General features: G+C 42.7%; 1 protein-coding gene across 1 annotated transcript in view; it reads right to left on the bottom strand.

The window, feature by feature from the left end:
* Window positions 1–17,168, bottom strand: part of UMODL1 (uromodulin like 1) — an 81,598-nt gene that overhangs the window by 8,091 nt on the left and 56,339 nt on the right. The window contains exons 15-21 of the mRNA XM_019557113.1: window positions 15,156–15,369; window positions 13,248–13,385; window positions 9,428–9,885; window positions 8,555–8,697; window positions 7,391–7,627; window positions 6,502–6,661; window positions 124–208 (exon numbers count right to left, since the gene is read on the bottom strand). Of these exons, the coding sequence (XP_019412658.1) occupies window positions 124–208; window positions 6,502–6,661; window positions 7,391–7,627; window positions 8,555–8,697; window positions 9,428–9,885; window positions 13,248–13,385; window positions 15,156–15,369 (1,435 nt within the window). The remainder of the gene's footprint in view (window positions 1–123; window positions 209–6,501; window positions 6,662–7,390; window positions 7,628–8,554; window positions 8,698–9,427; window positions 9,886–13,247; window positions 13,386–15,155; window positions 15,370–17,168) is intronic.

Genomic DNA, 17,168 nt, shown 5'->3' with positions numbered 1-17,168 from the left:
GGGGGGGTTGATCTGGTCCCTGCTTAGGAAAATGGAGGCTTTGAGGTTCACCCACCAGTAACATAGAATCTTTAAAAAGTTAAATAATTAGGTCTCAACTTTTTGTAACCGTCTACAACTTACCAGCAGCTTTGCACAGGGGTCCCCAGGAAGTTCTGTGCGTGGCAATAATTTCGCCTGTTTTCAGGGATCGAGCACCATTGCAGGTCTGTAAAAATCCCCCAAAGATCTATGTTTAATCACAGATGTTACACCTTATGCCTTTTAATGACCACCTTAAAGAATTAAGAATTTATCTGGCCATCAAAGCCCAGGCCATCAACTGCCTTCAATCTCTCTCAACAATAACTTTTGGCCTTTAAAAAGTAGCTAAAAAGAGAAGATCAGAGAGAATGGCACTAGCAAGATATGCTGTGGTTTGCCAGTCACAACATTGGAACCTCCATGAATGGGACTTTGGAACAAATAAGTAGCCTGGTGGTGCCCTAGAGATGCCTAAAAAAGAAAGCCCAGAGACCATGTTTTTAGTATTTTCTCTGTACAGTGTAGTAATATGCTAGTTAGCTTTCTCCTTGTCTCTTAGGACATGGGGAAAAGGAATTATGAGTTGCAGAATGTTTCCTCAACAACATTGATCATTATTATCATTTAGGTTGCAACGTACTACACGTAACAGGTACAGTTAGATCAATATCAGTGCTCCTATAAAAGACTGTGCCTCTCCTGATGAGTTTACAGACTAATCTGAGACAAGCTTTAATGTGTAAATGCAATATGCAAAAGGAAGAATACAAAGGTAAGCCCAAAGGGTCTCTTGACTATATCAGAAAGTTTCACTTCTTATACTGATATACCAAAAGGTGAACTTAAACTAATAAATGTATATATAACTCCCTATAAAGATACCTGTTTTAGTCAAAGCGATTTTTTTCCTCTCGTTTTCCCTAAGCACCTTACAAAACAGAACAAACTAAAGTCAGTAATGCCACTGTGATACTGGAATAAGAATATCCACCTGAGGAATTACATGAGTATAAATGTGTCAGCTTAAATTCATATAGTAACTTATATCAGTATAATTTTCCCATGCGAACAAACTCTAATACATATTTAGGTAGAAAATTATTACACAGTCTGTCGGATATTTAGCTCTAGTTTCTAATCATGTAATAATATTATATTATAATGTGGCAGGCTTGCCAACAGCAGACCAATTTGCTGGCTTGGAAGCGCTCTAAGCTATTGGTGGGGCTTTCCCACCAATCAGGTGATGACAGGGGAGGCTTGCCCCGCCCCTACCCAGGGGCAAGGTGAAGAGCCAGACCTGAGAGGGGCCTAACTCCCTTTCTCTCCGATTAGTCCATTTGCAATCTGGGAGTGTAGCCCCTGAGGGAATAAAAAGGCAATGTGCCAGGCACACAAGTGGCTGCAATGAGGGACAGAGAAGAGGATGAAGAAGAGCTGGCAGAGCTGGCCAGTGGGACAGAGCTGTTGCCTGTGAAGAGCCCAGAAGAAGATTGTCGAACGGGGAGTGGCAAACAGCCACGTCCCCCAGCCCTGCCATGAGGGAGCGCAGAGAGCAGTGAATGGAGAGTCCAAGAGGGACCAAAACCCTGGAAGCTGCACAAGGCAGCTCAGGTCTCCAAGCCCTGGCATGAGGTCAGGCATCTGACACGTAGCTGGTGCACGGAGGGTCCAAGAGGGACTGAAGCCCTGGGAGCTGCATGAGGCAGGTTGGGTCTCTAACCCCTGGCACAAGACCAGGCAGTCAGCGTGCAGCCAGTGCACAGAGGGTCTGGGAGCAGACAGATCCAGGAGCTGCTCGAGGCAGCTCAGGTCTCTAATCCCCAGCACAAGGCTGGGAACACAGCACACAGGTGGTGCACAGAGGGCCTGTGAGTGGACCAAGACCCCAGTACCGCACAAGGCGGCTCAGATCTCCAACCCCTGGCACAAGGCCGGACACATGGTAGAAAAGAGCCATCAGTGCACAGGACAATGCACAGGGCCTAGCACGCTGCCTTTTTATTCCCTCAGGGCCCAGGCCAGAGGGAGTCATGGGCAGCTGGGGACTTCCCTGCCCGGGGAAACCAGCACAGCTTAATTGGGCCCAGAAAGTTGTGAGTTGCCCCAGGAAGGGGAATTCCCACTTGTTGGTGTTGAATCCCATCCTGTTCTCATCCACCCACCCCGTAACCTGTCTAGGTCCGATTGTAGCCTATTCCTTCCTTCTAGCATGCCCACATCCCCCAACATCTTAGTGTCATCAGCAAATTTGAACAGGGTGCTTTTTACCCCCTTGTCCAAGTCGCTGATGAAGATGTTGAACAGTGCGGGCCACATCCCTCCAGGTCGAAAATGACCCATTCACTACCACTCTCTTGGTGCGGCCCTTCAGCCAGTTGGCAACCCATTTGACTGTGTGGGTGTGGATACCACAGTCCCCCAGTTTCTTAATGAGAACGGGGTGAGAGACAGTGTCGAAGTCTTTGTAAACTTCTGGAAGGCCTATGTCCACTGCTACCTCTGCATCTAAGGATTTGGTGACCTGGTCGTACAAGGCCACCAGGTTGATTTGACAGGACCTGCCTCTAATGAACCCGTGTTGGTTGCCCATAAGCATAATCTCCCCTGCTGGCCCCTCTGGGTATGCGCCAGAATAATTCTCTCAAAAAGCTTACCCAGGATTGAGGTAAGACTAACAGGCCTATAGTTCCCCGGGTCCTCCTTCCTCCCTTTTTTGAAGATGGGAACCATGTTGGCCCTCTTCCAGTCCTCTGGCACCACACCAGAGCACCATGAGTGCTCATAAAGCCGTGCCAAGGCTGTGCACCTCCTGGGTTAGATGGAGGTCCTGCGTTTGGGCTAGGAACCTATGTGAGCGGTCAGACCTGGCTGACTGCTCTTCCTAGCAGATGTCCGGGAAGTTCAGGTCACCCATGATGACCACATCCTTTGACCTAACTACCTCTGTGAGCTGATTTAAGAATTCCTGGTCTAGCTCTTGCCCTTGGTTGGGAGGTCTATAGTAGATCCCCACTGTTAAGTCTCTTTCTCCTCGACCGCCTTGTATTCTAACCCAGAGCACTTCAGTGTGCCTCTCCTCTGCCTCAGACTCTGTGCATATAATGTGTGTAACAGCAGGTGGAACCAGGGAGCAGTCTGCAGAGTTGTGCTGACTGTTAATTTGGACTGCATCTCCCAGAAACATTCAGAGGAAGAGGAAGTCTGGGGCTGAAGTAAAGACAAGAAAGAGCAGCCCGCGTGTGGAACCTGGTCAGCCCTACACAGAGGAACGCACAGTGGATCTGAAAATCTCACTGGCTCAGTCAGACTGCGGACTGAAGGAGCTGGACTCAGATTTGGGGACAGCTGCAGGCTGCTGTTTGAGCACTTTAGGAATTAAAGCCTTGTTTGGGGACACCTCCAGAGGTGTGGGGCAGAAATTAAGGTGCTGAGTGTATGCAGGGTTTGAATTAAACTTCAACTCATGGGGGTTTCTGCAGCAGTCGCAGCCAGAAGAAGCTGCCACCACCACCACCTGAGCTACTTAGAAAAGTGCCAGGTGGGATGAGGGCTCTTGTCTCTTATGGGTGGCTCAGTCCCACCCCCCACCCCCCGAACCCTCCCTGCTCCGTATTTTGAACCTTTAGTGTATTTTATAACTGTGTTGATGTTTCTTTATCTTTTACCTCTTCTCTCCCTTTGGCTTGTGACCCTAACCCCTATGATTTTTCTGTATAGAAGTGGGAACTCCCTCTTGCTTCATGTACCAGTTTCTGGGACTGCTGGGTTGGCACAGTTTTCTCCTGGCCCATCTAATGAAAGATGTTAAGATAATAACAGATACAATATTGATCTCTGTAGCTCCTCCTAGTCTTTTGTTCAGATCTGTTTACTGCTCTTTACCCTTTGTGTGTAGTTCTTCAGCCAATTTTCATGTTCACACTACTTTGGACTAAATAGGCAAGTAATACTTTGTAAAATATTATATCAAACACTTCAACACACCATGATGTACATTACATTTACTGCAGATTCTCTCTCAACAAAATCTGTGGATATAGCAAAAAACAAGACAATGAATTTTACCCCCAGAATAAAACCTCCAAAAATTGGAGTGCAGCCTTAAGTGGGGAAGCTGATTTTTTTTGCCTGGAATAGAAGCACATACATATTGTAAAATGACTGCTGCTTTTTTCCTTCTCTCTACCCAGCAGCCACGTGGAGGGAGGGGGAAAGTCCAGGCTTTGGCAGTAGCTGTAGTTTTAACTTTTTCACAAGTGAACTGAAGCAGAGACAGCCTAATGTTCAGCTCATTCACCCATCCTCACAGCCAATTCAACTATGAAAGGGTTAAAACTAGCTTTTGCCTGAGCAGGAAAGGGAAAGTGACTGAGCTAAATGCAACAAGAATTCTGGAAAAATCTTTTTCTTCATTCTGCTTTCCCCAAACCATGGTGCATGTCTTATTTGGGGCCATGTGGTATGCAAAAAATATGCTAATCTAGTCCATGGTACTAGATTATTACCATGGTACCAAATTAACATGGTAATCTAGTCCACGATGCTACAACTTAGTCCTGTAGGAGATTGAGCTATCACCTGTTACATAAAAACAGGATATCACAGATTCTAGGAAGTAAGATAATTCATTTAAACACTTAGTCCATCACTAGGTTTGTGCATGAGTCTGCCCTGCAATACTCCCTACACTTCCTCCCAACTAGGCTTTGTCCAGGTTGTGTACCTTGTATTACCTTTTCTTTACAAAAGGGGAGAAGTAGCAAAGATGTTGCTGGGCTGAGACTTTGGCAACCTACTCCATGTTTACACATCATCCCTGCCAAGCCCAGAACAGCAATCTAGTCATTCCCTCTCCACCCATAACCAAACCTAGCAATTAGACAGCACATCTGGATTAGATGACCCTGGCCACACACCCCAGCCTCACTCATGGGCTATCACTTGGGCATAAGTTCAGGACCACTAAATCAGATGCACTGGCTCTAAACTGGGCTTGAGTGAGGGCAGCACATGAGCAAGTAGGCAGCGTTCATTTCCTCAGCAGTAGTCCAGAGAAGCAGCATAGACATGATCATAAATTCTGTTCCTTGCTCTGCTACTAGCTAACTGCGTAAGCTTGGGAGAATCCCTGCCCCTCTCTGCGCCCCAGTTTTTCCCTCTGTAAAACAGAGCTAATGATACTTACCCACCTTTTAAAACCCTATGGCCAAATCCAGATGTGCAGGCACATGTGGAGCAAATGGAGTTCACATAAGGAATACCTCTTACTACTGAAAGGTTGATGTTAGTTTGCCACAGGCTAGTCAAGTTAATTTTGACAAATGAATCTGTGTTTATAGAAGAAGTGAAGTCTAACCCTATTACCTTTTCTTCTTTGTTAATTTTGTCAAATAGGAACTAAAGTTATAGTCAAGTAAATTGTCAAGCCCTATAAACCATGGTGTTACTTTCAATATTCAATCTTACATAAATATTTAGCTGTCAGACCTAGAGCCCTCCTTTTTTTTCAATTGAATGTCTTGCTCCTTTTTTCTGTTTTGTCTGGGGAGAATTTTGTAACTTGAGACAGCAAAAGATTTTCATCTTATATGCCCTGCTAGGAGGTATCATTTGCTTTGTATTGTGGCAAAATTGAATGATATATGGCTAGAGAAAACTCTTACATAAGGGATCAAAGAGCCAATGAAAATAATTTTGGCAAAAGAAAAGAAAAAGATCCTTATATATTCAGTAAAAAGAGAAAACCAGCAGAGAGTCCCTATTCTTGTTTCCATGAGCAACAAATTGTAAAAGTGGAATAGTATATGGTATATGACTGGAACTACATAGAAACTATGATATTTTTTATTATACTCAGAAGACAAAGGCTGACACAGATTATGTCAACATATTGCTCATTATTATCTTATTTTAAAGTAATTCTTAAAAGGTGCTGGACTGACAGTACTAGAAACTAGATCGTTACCGTGCAAGCTTCCTCACACAGTGCCAAAGCCGTGATATGGAGAAACAGTGCTTAGGGAAGAATATGGACTGTAATTCTGTTCTTGAATTTTCTGCCATTACTATGAGTAAAGGTGCTAGTTGACCATTTTTGTGGTGTAGATGCAGTGAGGAGCAGTATTGAGACTACCTGCTCTTTTTGCAAGTGTCATCAGATGGTAGGTTTCTTTCAGTCACTGAAAACCAGTAACCACCAATTTGAGAGTAAAAGGCTAAGCCACCCAGCTCCCAACCTTTCATACCACTTTTTAAGTTCCATACTTGAACTAGGCAATGGAAAACAGAAAGAGGGGATGATGAGGGCTTACATATGACTGTATTATTTTTCCACCTCTCACTGCTTCCAGTTAAAAAAAGAAGGGCAACGCAGAAGTAAGGATGAGGACACCAACACATTTTTGGAAGCATATTTTCCAGCTGGTATATAGGACATAGTCACATAGAAAAAGTTTAAAGGAGCAACCCCCTTACCGTCCTGCAGGTGCTTTCAGGAGTCTCTACACAAATGCGAATTCTGCAGTGGAGATAAACCACAGAATTGTTGACAAAGGAAAAGATCTTCAGTTTAAACTGAGCTTTGCTTGAGTTCCCATTCTCAATGAGAATTGTGTGAGTATTTGGGACTGGACAGCTGAAACACAGGAACAGAAACACACACAAAATAACTAAGAGCTATTAGAGTTATATACCCTGGCAACAGTACTTTTTAATTCAGCTTTTAAGCTTCTTTTGAATATCAATAGCTAGATATTCTATATAGTATTCTCTATCATGGACAATGATAACAAGATGCTGGTTGTAGACTTCTCCCCTGAACAGTACCACTGGACAATAGCACTGGGCCATCTAAACAGAACAGGAAATTCAAAGACAAGCATTAGTGGGGTACTGCAGTATCAGTATTTGTGGGGGGGCAGGGGAGGGAAGGTGGCAGTGGGGAGTGAAACCAAATTTAATCCTGAGTTTACAAAAGGTAGAAAACAAATAGAGTTTACATATGAAATACCTTTACTGCTGAAAGGTTAATGTTAGTTTGCCACAGCCTAATTAAGTTCATTTTGTCAAATGAATCTGTGGTTCTAATGACCAAAGCTGCCTCCATCACATCAGGGATCAAAACCAACACCTAAACAATGTATCCTTTACAAATACTAAGGGAAGGCCCCAACCTCAATAGGCTCCCTTTTAAACTGTCTGAGGTATTTATTTTGAAAAGAAGAACGATTCTTGGATGGCAGATAAAAAAGAGAACTTAAAATGTATTAATAGCCATCTTAACTTACATGGAATGGTCTTCAAGCTAAAAGGTTATACTGCTAGAAAGCTGGCACATCACTTCCAGCTGCAGAATATGCTATACCTGTTGTTAATAAAGGCAAATGACAGAGGATCCACTGAATTATTGGATGGAGTTGCCCAACATTCAGTGAGGACCACCTTGAGCTTGCTTCCCTCTTTATGAATTCCTACTTCAATCAGTATGTCATCACTGGCAGAAACGCTGAAATTTTTGGGTATTGCAGAGTTTCCAACGAACAGCTGCATTTCAGTAATAAAGTGTCCAGATCCATGTAAATCCTCAAAAATCGTGTAAACCCTGCAAAGACAATTTTAAAGAGCATAGATTCAATAGCATGTTTCTATAGGTGAGAAATATAAAGCTTGGTTTTCTAGCATACATGGACCACCAGAGTGAGGAAGAAATCAGCCAGCCAAGTATGGAAAAGAGTAGTGGAGATGAGAGTAGGAAGCTACAGAGGGTGAAGTGTACTGGCAGTGTAAGGGGAGAACACCAAGGGAAGAGGATTGCACCTTACTTCAGGGCTCAGAACCAGGAGAGCTAAAGCTTGATGCAGAAGACAAGAGGAAGCCAATGAAGGGATTCAAAGAGGGAGTGACCTGTTCAGAATGACAAGAGAGGGACACAACTGTTTGGACATGCTGCAGGAGAGTGATGGAGAGGAAGGAGGTGGTGGTCCAGTAACCAAGGCCCAGATAGGAGCTCTGTTATAGGGATAAGGATGAAGAGCCAAGGTTCGCAAATGAACTAGAACAGCATTTCCCAAACTTTGATACCTGAGGCGCATGGTCTTCTGGATCAAGATTGGTGGCACACATCATTCATACACCCAAAAAGGGGTCGGTGGGGGGAGGGAGGGGGTGTGTTTTAAATAGATCTAAATTCAGAAAAGATATGGAGGGGTGCTTTGAGTCTAAAAATATTGAGAATCACTGATTCACTTAAGGGCAGAGGGGGCAGGGCCTCACCCTCTTGTGCCCTGCTTCTTCCACTGTCTGCCCTCCCTTCTCCCCTGGTCTGTAACTCAGGGGGCAAACCCTGCTGCTAAAGCTGCTCCTACAGGGTCTCGCATACCAGTGACCACCTCTGTAGCCCTTCTTGCTACCTCGCCTCCATCACTTATTGTAATGCCCCTAGAACACAGCTTAGAACACAGCATTTCTTTCCCACACAGCTACAAGGTTCTACCCGTTAGAATTTGAAGTCAAAGAAAGGTTTATTTACCAGTCTGGAGTGTATCCAGATGAAGTCAAGAGGTCATTTTGAAATACACAATGAATAGGGCTCACAATCTTCAAGTGGTGGATAACTCCCTGCAAGGAAATATCATTCCGAAGTATTGTTTTCACTAAGGTGTTAGTCAGATTCTGAAAAATAAGAAGGAACCAGGGACAATTTAGGAACCTTAATGTTTCTGAGAACACGATAGTCCCCCTGGTGAACTATTTTTAGTAACCATAAGCAACATCTCAGGAATTCTGCATGCTCCTGACCATGAAAGCCAAACATGTGAGCATCTATTACCGCTGTCATTTCAGGACTAGAAAATGCTCTTCTCAACTGAGCTAACTTGCTCTTCTCAATTAAGCCACAATGGCCACTGTTCCAGGAAAATACTCAGCATTTATGACCCATGTTCTGTGAGTGTGGCATATGAGATATATATGATGCCATACCCTTTTGCACAAAAGGGTCCTACTCCTCAGTGTCTACTGGCTAGTCCAGCATTTCTTGAGATATTTATTTAGATACTACAGGACAAAATGTTTTGAAGAAAGGCAGAGGTTATGAAAATCAAGAGAAGACCACCACTAGGGGCTTTTGTAACCCAAGGTGGCATGGGAAGTAGGTCATAATTCTGGATGCTTTGGAGGCAACAATCATCATCTCCCTTCCATTTACTTCCCACCTAGGTTTAAGGGTCACTTTTCACAGTGCAAGAAGAGCTGAGTTCTTGGTTCATCAGTGCAGGAAGCTTTGACAAGAACTAACTGCCCCACTGCACACCTTAGTCCAGTATCTCCTACTACCTCCAGCAGGGACCCAGAAATATGGGACCTGGATGTTTCTTCATATTCACCCATTCAGATGACTCACACTTTGTACTTCAGTTCCACATTCGTTCCACCCCGTCTGCAGTACAACAGAGGTATCATTGCGGAAGCTCACATTGCAATGAGGTTCCCCAAGGTAGAGCGAAGATTCTGGGATAGATTCTTGCTGCAGAAATTTCTTCTGAATGGCAATGACAATCTTTTCAATTTCACAGAATATCTTCACAGCATCTTTTATGGAAAGCCTCTGGGCAGAGTTAATGGATGGGAGAGAGGTGACTGGTAGAGAATGGTAGACATTTGACATAGAGTCTGGGGAGGCCTGAGGTACTGCAGAGCTAGAGAACATAACGTGCTCCAGAACTTTGGGTTTAGTAGCAAAGGACTCTTCTGCAGCAAGTGAAGATACATGTGCCCAAGGCAGTGAATGTGCCACAGGAAAAACTGTGCTGCCTGCAGGATGGTCATCCGTAGCTGCAGGACTACCACTGGGAGAAAATGCTGTAAAGGAATAAAAAGATTTAATCCAATTTGTAGACCCTAACTCATTTCTTAAAGACTTCCTTTTATTTTGAGTTTTTTAAGAAGGAAACTCAGTTACTGGCTTAAAAGTAGATTTCTTTCTTAACTGATCACATGTAGGTACTGAACAATGGAGCTTTTTCTTGATTAAAAATTACACGAAAAACTCAGTGTCTCTAGAAATGCAATAACTGATTCACTCAAAATGTGTATTCAGCTTCCACAAGTCTTTTGGGATCCAGAATTTAAAAACTGCTCAGCCCTCATTTAGACACAAAAATGAGTAGTCAGATTTTGCTGCACAAACCTTCACAATAAGAGCCGCTGGCTGCTGAGCAATTTGGGAAGTCTGGTCCTCATAAGGGTGCCTAAGTTGCACCAGAGCTCTTTAGAAAATCTGGTTTTACTTGTTAGTGCAGACATTTGGGCTAAGTACAGACAGTCAAAAAGATCAAGGCTGAATCAATTCAATTTTTCCAGGTTAGCCTAAGCTGCATAGATTTAACCGATAAGCAAGTGAACAAACATTCACCTTTGATTTGGAAAATTAAGCCATATACGTGCGGTGTCGCAGGCCAGATGCTGGAGGGTTGCCAGAGCACACCTCTCTGCTCACCTGGTCAAAGCTAGCCCACACACCCTACCAGGAAGGGTTTGCAGGAGAGGTGCAAAGCATCCTGGGATAGTGGGAGACTGTGAGTTAACTTGAATCTGGAGGGGATCTGAGACAGAAGTAAACCAATTTAACATAAAGCAGTTAAGTCTGATACTATATCCATCCAGGTTTATCTTAAACCGGTTTTGGCAATTTTGAAATGCACTGAATTTCTGTTGTGTTACAGATTTGAACTGGTTTCCACTCACTGATACCAGTTTATGTGTAATTTTTGTCTCTAGACTTAAATATCTGTCCTTGACCACTTTGGAAAAATCTGGAGTACAGCATGGTACAGGTACAGCAGATGTGTATTACAAATACATATCATAAAATAATAGAAATGTAGGGGTGAAAAGGACCTCAAGAGGTCATTTGGTAAACCCCAAGCTCAAAACAGGATTGTCCCTGACTATATCAGCCCAATCAAGTATCCATCTAACCTGATGTCTATAAACTCACTAGGGGGGACCAGAAGGGTTTGGGTTTCCCCTAGTGCCCCCTGGCATAACAAGGAATAATGGACACAAATCATTGGAGAGTAGGTTTAGATTAGACATCCGCAAGAACTACTTCACAGGGTGGCTAGAAGCTGGAACCAACTTCCTAGGGAAGTGGTGCTGGCTCCTACCCTGGGGATCTTTAAGAAGAAGCTTGATGCCTACCTGGCTGGACTCAAATGAGTCCAGTTTTTCTCCTGCCCAGGCAGGGGGTCGGACTTGAAGATCTACAAGGTCCCTTCCGACCCGACTTCTATGATTCTATGATCTTAAAAACACCTCAAAAATAGAGATTCCACAGCCACTCTGGATAGCCTGTTCCAATGCTGAACTACACTGTCATTCATAAAAGGATAAATGTAAAAAGACTTAACTAGGAGAATAACAAATGGAGAGTTTCTCTGGCAGGGGGAGGAAAGGGAGAGAATTGAGGGGAGTGATATGCATATGGGCACTAAACACCGAACTCCTCCTTCTAATCCTTCTTCCTACCTAGTCAGTTAACCTGGAATTTTTTTTAACAACACCTACAATACCTGTCTTCATCCATCATTGAGAGTGGCAATGTAAATGGCCTATACCCACATAACTAATAGTTGGTGCATTTGGGGTCATATAGATTCTATTATGCAACATTTTACTGAATTATACACATAAATAGCATCTATCCTGCGATTTACATTGGGAAAAGAACCTCTTAGGAAACAATTCACATCTTTCAAGAATGTCCCTAATTGAAAAATTCCTGATTTGATGCCAGGGAAAAAAAAAAGAAAAGAAGCAGAAACTATTTCAGAAACATCTTTCCCAAATCTTTACTATTATAGTGTTAAAGTTTCTTGATTTACTGACATCAAACCAAGACCAGTATATATTTACAAGCCTTGTGACTTCAGCCAATACCTGTAATTTATCACTATGGCTACAAAAACAAATACAAACCAAAAAATGTGGTCAAAGGATCTGTGAAACCAAACCACCTATTTTAACTAAACAGTAAATTATTTGAGAAAAGCTGGAGAAAGCTGGATGAAATGAGTATAGACAAACAAATCATTAATAACATTAGTATTTAATGTGACTAAACCGCCTGCGCTCTGATTTATATTTTCTTTTCTTTTGCCTCCACTGCTCCCTCTGTTAATGCTTGTGAAAATAACTAGTGCTTTTAATAGTTCTGTTAACTTGTCAGGGCAAAAATAAGAAAAAAAATTATTGTTAAAAAAATAATGAGAATGGCCTGACCCCATCAAATGCTCATACTCTTGCAGTGAAAAAAAGCATGTTGAAAATCTACTGAGTATAATAATAGAAATACTAATACAAACACTAAAGATACACCAAAATACACTTTTTTCCTAATCTGATATATTTTCACACACTGAGGGCATATCTACATGTGAATTTATGCACCCTAAATCTAATGCACCTTAGCTTAAGGTGCATTAAGGTGATTTAGGTGCACGTCTACACGTGGACACCCTAAGTTGCCTTAATGCAGCTCACTGGGCAGTCTGCCCTGGTCAGCACCCTAGACAGTGCAGGCTTCTGAGGGCGCCTGAATCCTGGGCAAGCAGTGAGGTGTCCTGGTTCTGTAGGGCTGCACTACCCAGCCAGCAAACCTGCCCAGAAGGAGGGGCACAGGGGAGCCAGTAGTAAAAGCTGTGCCCACACTGCACTGCCCCCTTCTCCTGCAGGGAGTCATGGAGGGGCCTGCCCCTGGTGTGCGTTCTCCCACCGCTGCTCCCTCTGCTGACTTACTGCACACTGACAGGGACTGCTGCTGCCAGACCACTGCAGCACAGGACCCCTCAGTCCGCTCAGTCACATAGTGTTAAAGTGCCTTACAGCATCTACGTGTGGGTTAAGGTGCCTTAACTAATCACACCTAAATTTGACACTTCATGCTTCATGCAGGGATTAAATTTAGATGTTATTAGACTAAAATCACCATTTTTAAGGTGCATTAAGGGTGCATACGTGTAGACTCATGCCCTTGGTGCCCCTTAAAAGTGACTAATGCACCTTAAATCACCACATGTAGATGCTCCCTGAGTCACATTTATCCTACACATAACTCTATGGCCTGAGGTGGAGGCTCATTGCAGATGGATGTGACCAAATGATTTTACAAAGACCAGATAATTAAAACATCAACCAAGTCAGGAGGGAATAGAAATTATTGCCTTTGCAGTTTCTCCCAGGCCTGTCCGAATTTAGATCAATAAATCCTTCATTACAGCTGCATTGATAGGACCCATATACGTTATGGCATGATGCCTCCACTGAACAGTCATCTTCTTCTCTCTTGCATTCATCGTAATCTGTTTTTTAAAGTGGGGGGGAAAAAAAGAGAGTTTGTGACTAAAGTCCTGATTATTCACAAACTGGAACTTCCATCATGGTGTCACTGTGAAACCAGTTCTTGTTGGTAGCGTCATGTCACTATAATGCTTGTTCTCTACTGTACTGCTATTAACAGGAGTCTAGTACAGCAAAAATACTTATATCACTGCCTAGATGAATGCCATCAATAAGAGCCTCCCTCTGTGCTGCTGATGAGAAATCCCCTGGCATTCACCCCAGTGTTTTTTTCATTTTTCCCTGAAAAATGACAGCTGTTACTCCCCCTGTCCCACCCCAGCTCCAAGTATTCCTATAAGGAAGGAGATGGTTAATACGCTGCCTGAAAATTTTCATCTGAATTCTCATATTTGGTCAAAATGTATAATTTCAAAGAAAAAACTGTTGAAGTTTCTGGGATTTTTGCAAGTTCAGATGGAAGCATTGATGCAGGCTGGTTTCCAACTTCCCCCTATTACTTGCTGCTATAACTAATATGACGCACCAACCAATAACACTTGTAGCATCAGCCTCTAGCACTTGCAGCACAAAGAGTCCTTGTTACCTTGCAACAAACCCTTACTATCATTAGTACAGTTTGCAGGGGACAAATACATCCTTGTAGGTGCTGAAAGGCTACCATGATAACCATCATCCTCTTCTTCTTATGTGGCACATGGCTGTGGTGATGATGGTGGTAGTAGAGGAAATACACCACCATGTGGTAAGCCATTGGCACAGCATACATTTCTTATGTAAATCAGGCTCTTTTCCATAAAGGGATCATGTACTTGGTTGCTTTATACACAAGAGATTTAAATTGAGCACTCACAGCTTAAATCAGAAGGCAAAAAACCAAAGTGAACTCTTCTAAACTTCCAGGGTCAAATTTCAGAATCCTCAATGCACTGACAAGTGTTTTGCCCAACAAAAAGTCACTTAAATGTGACAGACTATAGCCCTTAAAATACAATGCCTTGCTGAATAGTGCAGCAGAGGGCACAGTTATAAAGGACACATCAGGACTGACAGTTTTCTAAATCTTTCGGAATATACAGCTGGAGATCTGGCAGACAAGGAAAATGCACTGAATTCAATGCACAAATTTCAATAAAGCTCTCATGTATCCTCCCTGAGATTCTAATTGAGAGGTTAGAACTGTATCTTTTGAATCAACATAGTGAAATGGTGGAATACCAAATATGGTGATGGTTTAACATTTTTTTTCCAGAAATACATCAATCTGCAAAGTAGGATTCAGCAGCAGTTAAGAAATTAGTATTATTGATCAGTCTCAAAAGTGATTGGTAAAGGAGAAATTGTATAGTAGCCATTTATGATTATACCAAACAGATGGTCTTCATCTGAGTTTTGCAAGTGAGCAGTAGGCAATATTAATTGACAGTGTAACGGACACAATTATTGCCTAGATAATTAATGTGTTGGAGTTTTTATTGTTTTGCACCTGGGCTGGGGGAAACTAGTATACTGTAGAGGGAAATACTGCATTTCAGGTTGGGTTTAGGATAAGGAGAGCAGTTGTCTTCATCCTTGCATCACATTTCTTGCTTTATCTTTTCATGTTCTCTGAAAAAGTTCATTGGATGAATTGGAAGAAGTACTTAGGGAAAAATAATGGCTTTTCATCTGTCACTTTTTACAGTTTCTCTGTTCCAAAAATCACAAACTAAAGATACTCTTTATCATTTTGCCAGCTTTGAAAAATTACAGTGATATAAATTGCACCTTACCATGTATGGAGAAACTGTTGTTGTCAACTGTGAAATAAGAACTGTGTTGAAAGGCATCACGGAAAGCTGTGGCAATGTACTGGATGTCCAGATCTTCTGCTATCACTAAACTGAAACCTACCACGATGCTTCCATTAGTAATACTGGTAATCGACATTTTAATCGTACCATTATCCATTTGCTTACTAAGGTTAAGGGGCATAGACTTATATACCTGTGATCAAAACATAAATGCAGATGAATATAGACAGAATTAATAAAATTTCATAAAACAATATTATGTATTGCAAGAGTGCTTCATTGCAGTCTTTAACTACTAAGCTTTCCTGATACAGCTGAGACTCAACATGCATTTAACTGTGGACATAAAACAAGGGAAAGATTTCATTCATTTCATTTATTCAGACAGGGGTGGCATAGACATTGGCAAAGGCTCCTTGTAATACCAAAGTCTGCCTAGGAAGCAGGTTATCTTACTGAAAATTAGTTTCAACATTCCCGCCCTGAAATGCCTTCAGGAAACAGTGCAGCCCAATGCAGAGGTGCTGACCAGGAGCCAGTCTGACCAGTGGGATGCTCAGGGTTTGGCATCTCCACAGTAATCTCAGTCAGGGTGACCCTATGAAGCCTCAGCCACTTCTTACAGCTGCTCATACAACATAAACCTCCACTCAGTGAAGGTAATTCAAAGTGGGAATTCAAATGTATTCAAAGTGGTAAAGACTAAGATGGACTGCAAGGAACTATAGAAAGATCTGGCACTACTGAGTGAATGGACAACTAAATGACTAAGTGATGCACCTGGGCAAAAATAACCCAAACTATACCTACATTATGATGGGCTCTACATTAGCTGTCACCACACAGGAAAAAGATATGAGAATTATTGCGGACAGTTCACTAAAAGCTTCAGCTCAGTGCTCAGCAGCCATAAAATGGCAAACAAAATGTTAGAAATTATTAGGGGAATTGTAAACAAAACATAAAGTACCATTATGCCCCTTTCTAAATTCACTGTGTGTCCACACCTTGAATACTGTGCCCAGTTTTGGAGCCTCATCTCAAAAAAGATATAGAAGAGCTAGACAAGATACGGAGTGGGGCAACAAAGATGACTAGTGGTACAGAGGGGCTTTTGTATGAGAAAAGACTAAATAGGCCTATTCAGTTTAGAAAAGAGATACTCAAGGGGGCACATGATAAGAGTTTACAAAATACTAAACGGTGAAGAGAAGGCAAATGGGGATTTATTATTTACTGGGTGCATGTACATGGGTGCTTTACTGCACCAGTATTAGGGCACAGTAAATTAACTCCACCACAGGATAGTACTGTCAGGGACATTATTATCTTACAGTGGAGTAATTTACTCCTCTGAAACACACATGTAGATGGTGACAGGGCTGGCTCGATGACAGGGCTGGCCCCAAATGATGGGGCTGACTGTCACATAGCCCTGCACTGTAGCACACTCGTGACCCAGCCAGCCTCAGATGCAACCACCCAAAGCCTGGGGCTGACTCCCCACCCCGCCAATGGCCTCACCCTCCCCTGCATACCTGGACTCAAAAGTGCTGCAATCCCAGGTACATGAACAGTTTTCTCCAGTGTGAGCTGCACTGGAGTTTATCATGTCACATTAATTGCACATATAGATGTACTCACTGCCTCTTATTATACAAGAACTAGGGGTGATAAAATGAAATTAGCAGGCAATAAGTTTCAAACTAACAAAAGGACGTTCTTTTTCACAAAGCATGTAATTACAGTGTAGATCTCCTTGCCACCAGATGCTGTGGAAGCTGGCCATTTGGCCAGATTCAAAAAGGGATTGGACAAATTCTTGGAGGAAAGGGGTATCAGTAGCTATTGAGCATGGGAGTTAGGGGTGGAACTTATGAATTAGACTATCCTAGATACTAAATGCTAGAGGCTGCAAGTAGGAGAGGAAGAGTGGAAAAAACCCTCATCATACCCACTTCGTTCTCCCTTTCAGCATCTACTCTCTACCAC

This window comes from Crocodylus porosus, unplaced genomic scaffold (assembly GCF_001723895.1).
Source record: "Crocodylus porosus isolate Cpor-Errol unplaced genomic scaffold, CroPor_comp1, whole genome shotgun sequence".
Classification (NCBI taxonomy): Eukaryota; Metazoa; Chordata; order Crocodylia; family Crocodylidae; genus Crocodylus; species Crocodylus porosus.
Note: the sequence above shows the minus strand (reverse complement) of the source record. Positions and strands in the feature narration are given on the sequence as shown.